This window comes from Oryctolagus cuniculus, chromosome 20, assembly GCF_964237555.1.
Source record: "Oryctolagus cuniculus chromosome 20, mOryCun1.1, whole genome shotgun sequence".
NCBI lineage: Eukaryota > Metazoa > Chordata > Mammalia > Lagomorpha > Leporidae > Oryctolagus > Oryctolagus cuniculus.
This window is the reverse complement of record NC_091451.1, coordinates 34,286,334-34,297,774: the sequence shown is the minus strand read 5'-3', so window position 1 is coordinate 34,297,774 and position 11,441 is coordinate 34,286,334. Positions and strand designations below refer to the sequence as shown.

Sequence of the window (11,441 nt, the reverse complement as noted above, 5' to 3'; positions counted from 1 at the left end):
ACCCTAACTGCTGTGCCAAACACCTGTCCTGTCTTTTATCTTTCCTTGTTTCATATGTGGAGCCTTTCCTTCCTTCCTTCCTTCCTTCCTTCCTTCCTTCCTTCCTTCCTTCCTTCCTTCCTTCCTTCCTTTCTCTCTCTCTCTCTCTCTCTCTCTCTCTCTTTTTAACTTTTATATTACTTGAAAGGCAGAGAGAGAGAGAGAGAGAAAGAGATCATCCACCAGTTCACCCCAACACATGCAGGTTGAAGTCAGGAACCTAGAACTCCATCTGTACCTCCAGTGTGGATGGCAGAGACTCAAGTACCTAGCCATCATTTGCTGCCTGCTAAGGTGTAGATTAGCAGGAAGCTGGAATTGGGAGTGTAGATGGGGCGGGCATTAGATGAAGCAGTTAAGACTCTATGTGGAGGCCGGCGCCGCGGCTCACTAGGCTAATCCTCCGCCTTGCGGCGCTGGCATACCGGGTTCTAGTCTCGGTCGAGGCGCCGGATTCTGTCCCGGTTGCCCCTCTTCCAGGCCAGCTCTCTGCTATGGCCCGGGAGTGCAGTGCAGGATGGCCCAAGTGCTTGGGCCCTGCACCCCATGGGAGACCAGGAGAAGCACCTGGCTCCTGCCATCGGATCAGCGCGGTGCGCTGGCCACAGTGCACCGGCCGCGGCAGCCATTGGAGGGTGAACCAACGGCAAAGGAAGACCTTTCTCTCTGTCTCTCTCTCTCACTGTCCACTCTGCCTGTCAAAAAAACAATAAAAAAATAAAATAAAATAAAAAAAGACTGTGGAGGCCGGCGCCGTGGCTCACTAAGGCTAATCCTCTGCCTGCAGCACCCGCACACCAGGTTCTAGTCCCGGCCAGGGCGCCGGATTCTGTCCCTGTTGCCCCTCTTCCAGTCCAGCTCTCTGCTGTGGCCCAGGAGTACAGTGGAGGATGGCCCAAGTGCTTGGGCCCTGCACCCCATGGGAGACCAGGAGGAAGCAACTGGCTCCTGGCTTCGGATCAGTGCGGTGTGCCGGCCGCAGCGCACCAGCCACAGGGGCCATTGGAGGGTGAACCAACGGTAAAGGAAGACCTTTCTCTTTGTCTCTCTCACTGTCCACTCTGCCTATAAAAAAAAAAAAAAAAAAAAAGACTCTGTAGGATTCTGCGTCCGATATCAGAAGGTGTGGGTTTAAGTCCTGGCTATGCTTCCGATTCTAGCATCCTATTACTACATTCCCTGGGAAGTAGCAGGTGATATCTCAGGTGGTTGGGTCCCTGCCACCCACGTAGGAGACCTGGATTGAGTTCCAGCTTCCTAGCTTTGTCTAACCCAATCCTGACTGTTGTAGGCACTTGGGCAATGAACTAGTACACAAAAGATCTCCATCTGTTTTCAACCTTTTAAATAAATAAATCTTTAAAAAGTGAATTATTTGAAAGGCAGTGTGACATGGTGGGGGAGAGAGAGAGAAAGAGAGAGAGGGAAATGTCTTCCATCTGCTAGTTCACTCCCCAGGTGGCCACAACAGCTGGGGCTAGGCGAGGCTGGTACCAGGAGCTCAGAACTCCATCAGGTCTCCCACGTGGGTGGCAGCAGTCCAAGCACTTGGGCTGTCTTCTGCTGTTCTCCCAGGCCCCTCAGTAGGGAGCTGGGTTGGAGGCAGATCAGCCAGGACTTGAACTGGCTCTCTGATATGAGATACCAGTGTTTCAGCCAGCGCCTTAACCCATGGCACCGCAACACAGGCCCTTTCAACTTTTTGAAAAAGTATCTGCTTATGACTGTGACTCCCAGCAGTTAGAGATTTTGACCCAGGTCTCAAACCCAGGTATTCTGCTATGGGATGTAGGCAACCCAAGCAGCGTCTTCACTGCTGGGCCAAACGCCTACCTCCCTGTTTAACTTTTACCATATTTGAATATTGTGGTAAGGATTATCTTCCAGTGCAGAAGTATATGTAATATATCACATTTGGAAAGGAGGAAGAAAGGAGGCATCTATGTAGTAGCTTGTATTTGTACAGTTATCCGTAGGAGGATATGTAGGAGTAAGGTTACACTGGTTACTCCCGGGAGAGTAAGGTTGTCTAAAACACAGGTGGGAAGGGGATTTTTTCACTTATATCCTTTTATATCTTTTGGGATTAGTGCATCTAAATTAAGTCACTTTTCCTACATGTGAAGGAGAAACCAGTCATTTTGAGTCTAATACTTTGAAGGGTTAAGCGCCTTGCCGGTGGGATGTTCCTGCTAAATTAATGTGGTTGAGGGAGGGGACACAGTGCTTAAGCCCTTGACCAGCAAATGACTTCTGCAGACTGCAAGGGAGGAAGTTCAACTCAGTTGTCTCACATCACCTGGGTTTTACGATCATTTTCTATTTTTAAAATTCTTTTATTTTCTTCCCAATTCAATTAACAAGTTTTTATTTAGTGCCTACTCTCTGTCCAGCACTGTTCCAGGAATTCTAGGAGATATAAAAGAAGCCTTCATGAAACACTTTTGAAAGTTCTCGCCAGGCGTGCAGATCACTGTGGAATGCGGTGGCTAGAAAGTTGTCCTGGAAGCAGAGTCTTGAATTGAGAAAGTGCAGAGGAATGGCGGGGCGGGGGAGCGGGCAGCAGCAGGTGCTGAGGGCCAGAGGGAACTGCTGCGGGCAGCGGGGCACAGCCTGGGGAGAAAAAAACCCAGAGGGTCAAAGAGGCCAGCTGAGAAAGTCCCCAAAGGTCAGGCAGGAGAGCTCAGCCTTGAGTCCACATGCAGGGAGTGACACAACACAGCCAGCAGAGGTAAGCCAGCCTGAGAGGTAAGCCAGAACTGAGAAACCAAAAGTCAGGAGACCACCCTTGTTGCCATAATCCAGATGTAAATCGATGAGGGTTTGGATCAGGATATGCCAGAGTCAACAGAGAAGAAAGAAATTTTGAGACATTTTGGAGGAAATGACAGGCTGGAGACGGGAGAAAGTCACACAATTCCTATTTTTCTTGCATGGGAGACCAGAAAAGTGACTTATTTTCAGGTCTTTTTGTTTGTTTGTTTTCTTTCTTCAGACACAATTGACTCCTCATAGAGCGCAGTTGAAACATCAATTACAAACCGACTTGATCTATTTTTTGTCCCATTAGAAACACAGGGAATCTTATGTGTGTGACCCAAGGTGAATCTTGCTGGGCTTTGTTCTCCCGCTAACACTCTCCAGGGGGGCCTGGCACTCCTCGGCCTCCAAGACAGGGCTCCCTGCTCTGCCTTGTTCCACCCTCCAGGCCAGAAGCTCCTTCTGTGCAGCGACCATGCCTCATAGGCACAGAAGTACCCAAAACGTGTTTGTTACTCATGAAAGAAACCCAGCTCTCTGGAGACAACAGCACTAAAACCAAGTCATGGCAAATAAAACTGTCATGAATTAAAAACTTCTCTGTAGGGGCTGCTGCTGTGGTGCAGTAGGTTAATCCTCCACCCGTGGGCATCGGTTCTAGTCCCGGCTGCTCCTTTTCCAATCCAGCTCTCTACTGTGGCCTGGAAAAGCAGCAGAAGATGGCCCGAGTCTTTGGGCCCCAGCACCCGCATGGGAAGACCCGGAGGAAGCTCCTGGATTCTGGTTTCAGGTCAGCGCATCTTCAACCATTGCGACCATTTGGGGAGTGAATCATCGGAAGGAAGACCTTTCTCTCTGTCTCTCCCTCTCACTGGCTGTAACTCTACCTCTCAAATAAATAAAATAAACATTAAAAAAAAAAAAAAAACTTCTCTGGGCAGGCATTGTGGCTCAGTGGGCTCAACTACTGCTTGGGGCACCCACATCCTGTACTGGGGCACTGGTTGGTTCTGGCTGTTCCACTTCCACTCCAGCTTCCTGCTAATGTACTTGCAAAGGCAGCGGATGATAGCCCACCCAGGTGGGAGACAGGTGAGGTTTTGGGCTTCTGGTTTCAGCCTGGAACAGCCGTGGCTGTTGTGGGCATTTGGGGAGTAAACTAGTGGAAAACAACTCTGTCACTCTGCCTTTAAAATAAGTCTTAAAAGAAAAGTGGGGGGACATTGTGGCATAGTGGGTAAAGCCTCCCCCTATGATGCCAGCATCCCTTCTGGGTGCCGGTTCATTTACCTGGCTGCTCCACTTCTGATCCAGCTCCCTGCTAATGGCCTGGGAAAAAGAGGGGAAGAAGGCCCAAGTGTTTGGGACCTCTGCTACTTACATGGAAAAATGCCAATTAAGCTTCTGGCTCCTGGCTTCTGCCTGGCCCAGTGGATGAACCAGTGGGTGGAAGATGTCTGTCTCTCCCCCTCTCTCTGTAACTCTGCCTTTCAAACTATATAAATAAATTTTTTTAAAGAAAAAAAGCTTGCCTGCTCTGATCACTATGGACGCCGGTTTGGGTCCTGGGCTGCACCACTTCTGATCCAGTTCTCTGCTATGGCCTGGGGAAGCAGTGGAAGATGGCCCAAGTCTTTGGGGGGTGTGCCTGCGTGGGGGACCCTGGAGAAGCTCCAGCCTCCTAGTTTTGGATCTGCACAGCTCTGGCTGTTGCGGCCATTTGGGGGAGTGAACCAGTGAACCACCTCTCTCAGGAAGACCTCTCTCAGCCTCTGCCTCAATGTTACTCTTTCAAATACATAAATAAACACTATTTTAATGGCCTTAGGGTCCCAAGCTTTATCTCTTAGCTTAAGTACATTCATGGCAACAACGCAGTCTAATAATAAACATCACCAAGGGGGCCCAGAATTAAATGAAAGACTACACACATTTAACACGAGATTGGATAGTGATGATCATTGTTATTACTGTTGGGGAGGAAATAAGTGCAGAGAGGTTAAGCAACTCGCACAAGGTCTCTCAGCTGAAGAGCTGGAGCAGGGTTGGACTCCCTGTAACTTGACCCCGGGGGTTTCCAATCCTCAACTGGCCCCTCTGCATTGCACAGGCATGCAGTTCTCTTGGGGGACCACCCCCCAGGTTATTTGAGGACCACCTGCGTATTGGGGGCGGGGGTCTTTCTTCCCCAGCACTGAGGAGCGTCCAGCTTCAGGCAGTATATCCTTAGAAGCAAGCACGAAAAGAACACGTTCGGAGCGCCTTCGCGAACGCACAGGAGGAAACGCATGAACCCAACAACAATAGCATTTTCCAGACCCCCCCCTAGTAAGCAGCACGGATAAAACCCTTTACCCGGCACCGAAATAACACCCCCTCCCCTCATTTTATTAAAAGCCTTACTTTATTTGGAAACTCTTAAAATAAGCGGTCATGCGATTAAAAAAAGCAGCGGCGCGCCCCCTCCCCGGCGGCCGGGCGCAGCTGTCCGCGCCTCCCCCGCGCCCCGCCGCCCGCATTCCAACTCTCTGAGGTCACGGGCGGCCGCCGCCTCCCCAGATCCGTCCGCCCGGCCGGCCCAGGGGGAGGGACGCCCGCCCCGGCCGCTGCGCCCCGCGCCCGCCCGCCCCCGTTCCTCCGCGCGGCGCCCCTGGCTGGCCGGACCCCTCCGGGCCCTTCCCCTCCGGCCGCCGGACTCTGCCCCGGGGGAATGGTCTGCGGGCCGCGGTGTGGGAGACAGGAAGTGAGGCATGCGCGCCCCATGAGCGCGCCGCGGCGCGGGCGGGCGAGCGGCGGCGGCGGCCGCGCGGCGGGGCCCCGGGAGGCCGGCCGCTGACGGGCGCGCGGCCCCGAGGATGCGGGAGCGGGAGCAGGTGAGGGCGCGGGCCGCGGCCGGCGGGAGGGCGGGCGGGCGCCGGGGGTCGCGTCCGCGCGCGGGACGGGGAGCGCGCCGGACCCGGGCAGGGAGCTTCACAAAGAGGAGAGGCTCCCCTCCAGGTTCGCCGCGGCGCGCCGGGGTGCGTGGTTTCTCCAGCGGGTCTGAGCTCCCTGCTGCAGCTCACCTCTGGAGCAGTTTTCCTAGCGCCTCTCGGGACCTGTAAGGCTGAAGTTTGCCAGGTAACTGGCGAGAAGGGGCGTAGGAAGGGCTGTTGGTAACGCCTTGTTTTGCTTTTGGAGTAAAACGTGTTTACTCTGGAAGAAAGAACTCTTGGGTCTGCAGATTCCGACTTGGGATTTCTGCAAATCCTGATTACACTGGCCGTTCTTGGCGTGCTTGTCCTATTTTTCTTTCTTTACTTTTTTTTTTTTTTTTTTTTTGCTGAGAAAGCCTTATAATAATAGCGTGTGCTCCCAAACACATCAGAACATTGGTGTGCTCCAAGTGACAACCGCCGTCTGCCTAATAGTTGATGACAGATTTTTTTTTTTTTAAGTTTGGGATATGCCAGTAATTTTACTCTTGAAGATAGATGTCTTGTTTGTTCCCAGGGCATTTTATTCTAGAGTTGCTATGCACGGACGTTTTACCCGTGAGGAGCATAGGTTTGATTTAATGCCACAGCTGTTATTCTAAAAATGCCATATACACTTTCCTTTTAAAGATTTTATTTAAAAGCAACTTGGCAAGATGACATGCGGTGGGGATCTCTACAAGATCGCGAGTTAAAGTGTACTTGATTAACTTTTGGAAGGGGAAATGGAGAGGAAACAGTAAAATGAGTTCACAAATAGCTTTTGTAAACTTGTACTGAAGCAGAATTTAATATCTGGTTTCTTTCCAAAAGAAAGGCCTTTAGAGAAGCAAATTATCTGCTTGGTTTTTCCTCTAAGGGCTATTTATGAATGAATTATCTGTTTAGTGGTTAAAGTGCAATTCCAGACTCTTAAGTTAGTGCATATTGTTTTACCCCTGAAACAGACCTCCCTCAAAGCATCTTAAATTTTTACTCCTCTGGTTCTAATATTATATTCAACTTTCATAACTTTGTGATATGAATTGGTAGCAAATACTGTGTAAAACTGAAAATTAAAATGTGTAAATCACATAATTTTGTAATTATGCAAACATTTAACACGATTTTAATAACAATCAGCAAAATCCAGGCCATTCTTAAGGATCTGTGGGGGGAGGTGTTTGAGAAATGCACCTGATCAGACCTCAATCCCATTATACCATCTACCAAATAATGGCTTTTCCTTATGCCTGATGCTGCAAAGCATTTCATATCGCCGTGAAATTGAAAGTTTTACTCTGAGTTTGCCTTAAGAGCTCAAGTTAATAATTAAGTTACATAGTGTAGTATCTTTTGCCTTAAAGGCATAGTTCTTTGTAGTGAAGAAAATTCCACTTTTGAACAGCCGCTAATACAAATATGTAGTCTTCCTATGCCTATATGCAGCATCTCTTCTTCTACACTAAATCTGGCCCGTTTTCCATTTACCATAATTTGCATATAAAACAGAAATCTAGCTCACTCCTGAAAGGGTGTACAGTACACGCACTGTGTTTCTTTAATCTTTTAACATCCACAGACACTGGTAGGCGATTTTTAGTAAAAAGCTTATTTAGGTTCTTGTTAAGTCTCACGCTTCGCCTACTTATAATACTCAAGGAATAGCAAGCAGCGTCGGGAACTGCAGGTGGAGACCGCATCTGCGTGTCAGGTTTATTTCGTCTGTCTTCCCAGGTTCTTACACAGCGCCTTTACCTGCAGAAGGCACTCAGCAGGTGCTCCCCAACACGGCGGTTTCAGGGTGCTTTTTCTTCCCGCCTCCCCCTTTCTCCCCAAGGCCTCTCTCTCTCTCTTTCCCCCCCTACCAGACCGTAAGACAAAAACAGAAACACAAACAAAACAGACAGAAAACCAGGGCCGGGCCCTTCTTAGCGATGCAGCCCTGCGTGTAATTATAGCACGCTTGTAATCTCCTTAAGGACAGCGCCGGCGTAGGATTCGGCTTGGATTTCCCAAGATGTTCATTACGCGGTCTCGTACCCAGGGACGCCGTACGCGTTTGTGGGGTGGAGTTTCAAAAGGTTCAGTTGGGCGCAGCCTAGGGTGATGGCTGAACCCTGCTCCCCATCCCTGAGGGCCCGGCGGCTCGGGGGCCGAGGCCAGGGGGCCAGCGTGAAGCTGAGACAGCCGCTTCTCCTCGGCCGCGGCCTCCGTTCTGCCCGCCGCACGAGGGGGTCAACCGGGGCGGCCCCTGGCCCTCCGCAGCCCCCGGAGAGAGTCATCCTTGGAAACAGGGGCTGGGAGCTACCCGAGGGCTCTGGGAATGTGCGGGATTTTGACCGACTTAGAGGGAAAAAAAACAAATGAAGCCAGTCGCTAGCACATTCCCCAGCTGCCCCCTCGCTTACGGTTTCAACAGGTGTGGTTACACCCGTCGTAAGTAGCGCACTTTGGGAGCCTGCCGCTCCAAACTTGGCATCCGGCGGGATCCGCCCCATTGCTCCACCACCTGTGCGGCTCGAGGTGGCCCCTTTAAAAGTTTCCCCTCCCGGAGCCGAGTGGTTGGTCCTCCCAGAACACCTCCGTCCGGAAACGCGGGCGGGGGCGGAGAGTTCCGAGGCTGCCCGGGGGGCCTGGGCAAAGCTGTCTGCGCTTCCCGCTGAGAGCACGCGGGAGCAGCGGGATCCAGAGCCCTCCGCACCCTCATTAACCCGCGATGGGACTTAGGGCCTCTCCCACCTGCTCATCCGGGCCGCGGCCCCTCTCAGGCGAGGGCCCACCGCCGTCTTGGGCGTCCCTTATCCTGGAGAGGAGCAGCGGGGGTGGGTTGGGGGAGGGCACGTTTCCAGAAACCTCCATGGTTCCATCAAGAGCTGTCTGTAGGGTCTTTTGGGACTTGCGTCTGCATCAGTGCATGTGATGACGTAAAGCCTTAGGGTCCGGGTTCAGGGTTGATTTGCCTCGAGGGTTGGGACTGCAACGTGGCAGCTCTTAAGGAGGGAGGAGTTCTGCACTGGAGCCCCAGACGCCAGTGAGGATGTGTGTGGGGGCGCCGGCCGCCATCTCCCCTCATCCCAACCCTTATCAGCATCTGTGGAAGGGAGTGAGGGGTGGAGTCCGAGGCGGCGCCCCACGCCCTCGCTCAGAGGATAAGCGTCCGCCGCCGCCTCCCTGATCCCGTTAGAGCCCCTCGACGGGGCGGGAGACGCTGCTGCTTTGGGCGGTCGTAGCTGCCCTGGTCTTTATTTTGAGCAGCGAGCGCCAGAGCTTCTGTTGTAATCCGCCTTCCTCTCTCCTCAGCCCTGGCGTGGATGCCCCCTTCCCTTGGCCTTGGGAGACACCGTTGTTTTTTAATGGCGGCAGCGGCCGCCGGGTGAGCGATCGACGTCGGTCCGTCGGGTCGGGAGAGGAGCGCGTGCTCCGGGCGTCCCCGCCGCTGGATTGCTGGGGTGCTTCTCCTTGCCGACTGCTGCCCCCGTGACGGGAGAAGATGCCACTGCCGTTTGGGTTGAAGCTGAAACGCACGCGGCGCTACACGGTCTCCAGCAAGAGCTGCCTGGTGGCCCGCATCCAGCTGCTCAACAGCGAGTTCGTGGAGTTCACGCTGTCCGTGGAGAGCACGGGCCAGGAGAGCCTGGAAGCCGTGGCCCAGAGGCTGGAGCTGCGGGAGGTAAGCGGAAAGCAGGCCTGGCTGGGCGCCTTCCCTCGCGCCTGCTTCAGTGCCTGCTCCAGCGAGCCCAGACTGCGCTGTCTGGAACCTGCCGGCCCTGCTCCGCGCGGGAAGGGCCCACCGGAGCCGGGGGTCTTCGCAGGCAGGGTGCCCCGGAACAGAGTGGTCAGTCCTTGAGGCCTGAACACGTTTGTGTTCCGCTGAACTGTAACCCAGAGTAAAATGTGAATGCATTTTGGATTATCGGAGTTCTTGGTTTTTTGTTTTTAAAGATTTATTTATTTATTCGAAAGGCAGAGTTACAGAGAGGGGGAGAGAGCGAGCGATTGGTCTTCCATCCGCTGGTTTACTCCCAAGGTGGCCACAACGGGCAGGAGCTTCTTCTGGGTCTCCCACATGGGTGCAAGGGCCCAAGGACTTGGGCCATCTTCCACTGCTTCCCCAGGCCATAGCAGAGAGCTGGATCAGAAGTGGAGCAGCCGGGACTTGAACTTGGACCCATATGGGATGCCAGCACTGCAGGTGGCAGCTTTACCTGCTAAGCCACAGCTCCGGCCTTGTGAGTTCTTGTCTTCTAATATATAGATCCCCAAATGGGTCATCCTGAACTCTAAGCGGGGTTTTCCATTCCATTCATTTATGCATTATACACAGGCCAGGGCAGGATTCTGGGGACTTAACTGCGTTGGAAATCTGGTTTTCCCACCAATTGTTTGTGAATGTTGGGCAGCTTATTTGCTATCTCTGAGCCCCAGTCCCCCTATCCACACCCTGGGGATACCAGTGGCGCCTGATTCTCAGTGCTTGTGTGATTTAATGTGCTTGTCAAGCTGAAAGCTCTAATAACTGGTCCAGTGGGGTAATCACAGGGAGGCTTGCCCTGGGAAACCTCTGATCTAGTCACTAGGAAGTTGTGGAATCACGTAGCCACATAATGCCTTCTACTTAAAATGACATGTCAGGCCTGTGAAGAAAGGGCTCTGATTAATTGTAGGACCCTCCCTGTGTTCTCCTGCCTGGTTCTGGGTAAGTGAAAGAAAGGGAAACTGGTTTTTCCACTTACATTCCTGTGTTATATCCCTAACTGGAAACCCTTCGTGGATACTGTAGTTCATAAGTCAGGAGCAGATAAACTTTGCCCCTGGTGAAAATCCAGTCATCTGATCTTTCATCATTGAAGGCCTAAGTGCCTAGTACATGTGTACCAGGAGCCCATCTTGTTGATAACACTAAGACAATAGGTGTGATGTGAGCGGTGATGGGGGAAATGGAGGGACCATCAGCAGAGGGAAGAGCTTCATGGGGGCTCAGATCTAAAGGGTGGGCCAGGGTGGGTGGGGGGGGTCCCATCAGGGACTGGGAAAGACCCTTCCATCGAGAGAAACTACTCAAAGCCAGCGTGGAGGCAGCCGGTCTGCTTGAGGCCTGAAGTATGAGGACGAAAGGTGTTGTAGGGGCCACACAATGCAGGGGTTTTGGGATTACCCTGAGGGCAGTGGGGGAGAGAGTGAAGTTTTTTTTTAAACAAGGGTGTGAGCCATCTGGAGGATGATTAGGTAATAAGTAACTCGAGTCAGGAGTTACCTGACCAACTCCAACCTGGAGTTGGATGGGGCCGCAGAGTCAGTGGAATCTGGAGGGCTGGAAGGCTTCGCGGAGGTCCAGGTTGACGCTCAGGCTTTAAGAGCAGAGTTCAGTTTTGGAAATAAGCAGCAAGCCTGAGGTGCCAGTTGGAGATGTTGATCCAACAATGGACATGGTGGGTCTGGAGCTCAGGCAAGTGATTCAGACCAGAGAGAAGAGACTTGGGGGGAGTCAGCCTCGGTGGAATGGAAAGGGAATGAGGCTGTCCAGGGGGAGAAAGGAGGCATAGCAGACCCTTGAGGGTTGACCAGAGGAAGGGCGACCATTGGATGGACACTGAGATGCGGCAACCGAGAAGGGTCCCTTAGGAGGACCCTTTCCTATTTTGGCTTTTCTTCCCCCCTGTGAATTTCTTTCACATGCGCCAAGTCTGC

At 52.5% G+C, this 11,441-nt stretch overlaps 1 protein-coding gene across 1 annotated transcript in view; it reads left to right on the top strand.

Annotated features, from left to right (window-relative positions):
• Positions 1–5,379: 5,379 nt before the first annotated feature.
• The window catches only part of PTPN21 (protein tyrosine phosphatase non-receptor type 21), a 77,873-nt gene continuing 71,811 nt past the window's right edge, over positions 5,380–11,441 (top strand). The window contains exons 1-2 of the mRNA XM_002719612.5: positions 5,380–5,672; positions 9,054–9,423. Of these exons, the coding sequence (XP_002719658.1) occupies positions 9,244–9,423 (180 nt within the window). The 5' untranslated portion in view covers positions 5,380–5,672; positions 9,054–9,243. The remainder of the gene's footprint in view (positions 5,673–9,053; positions 9,424–11,441) is intronic.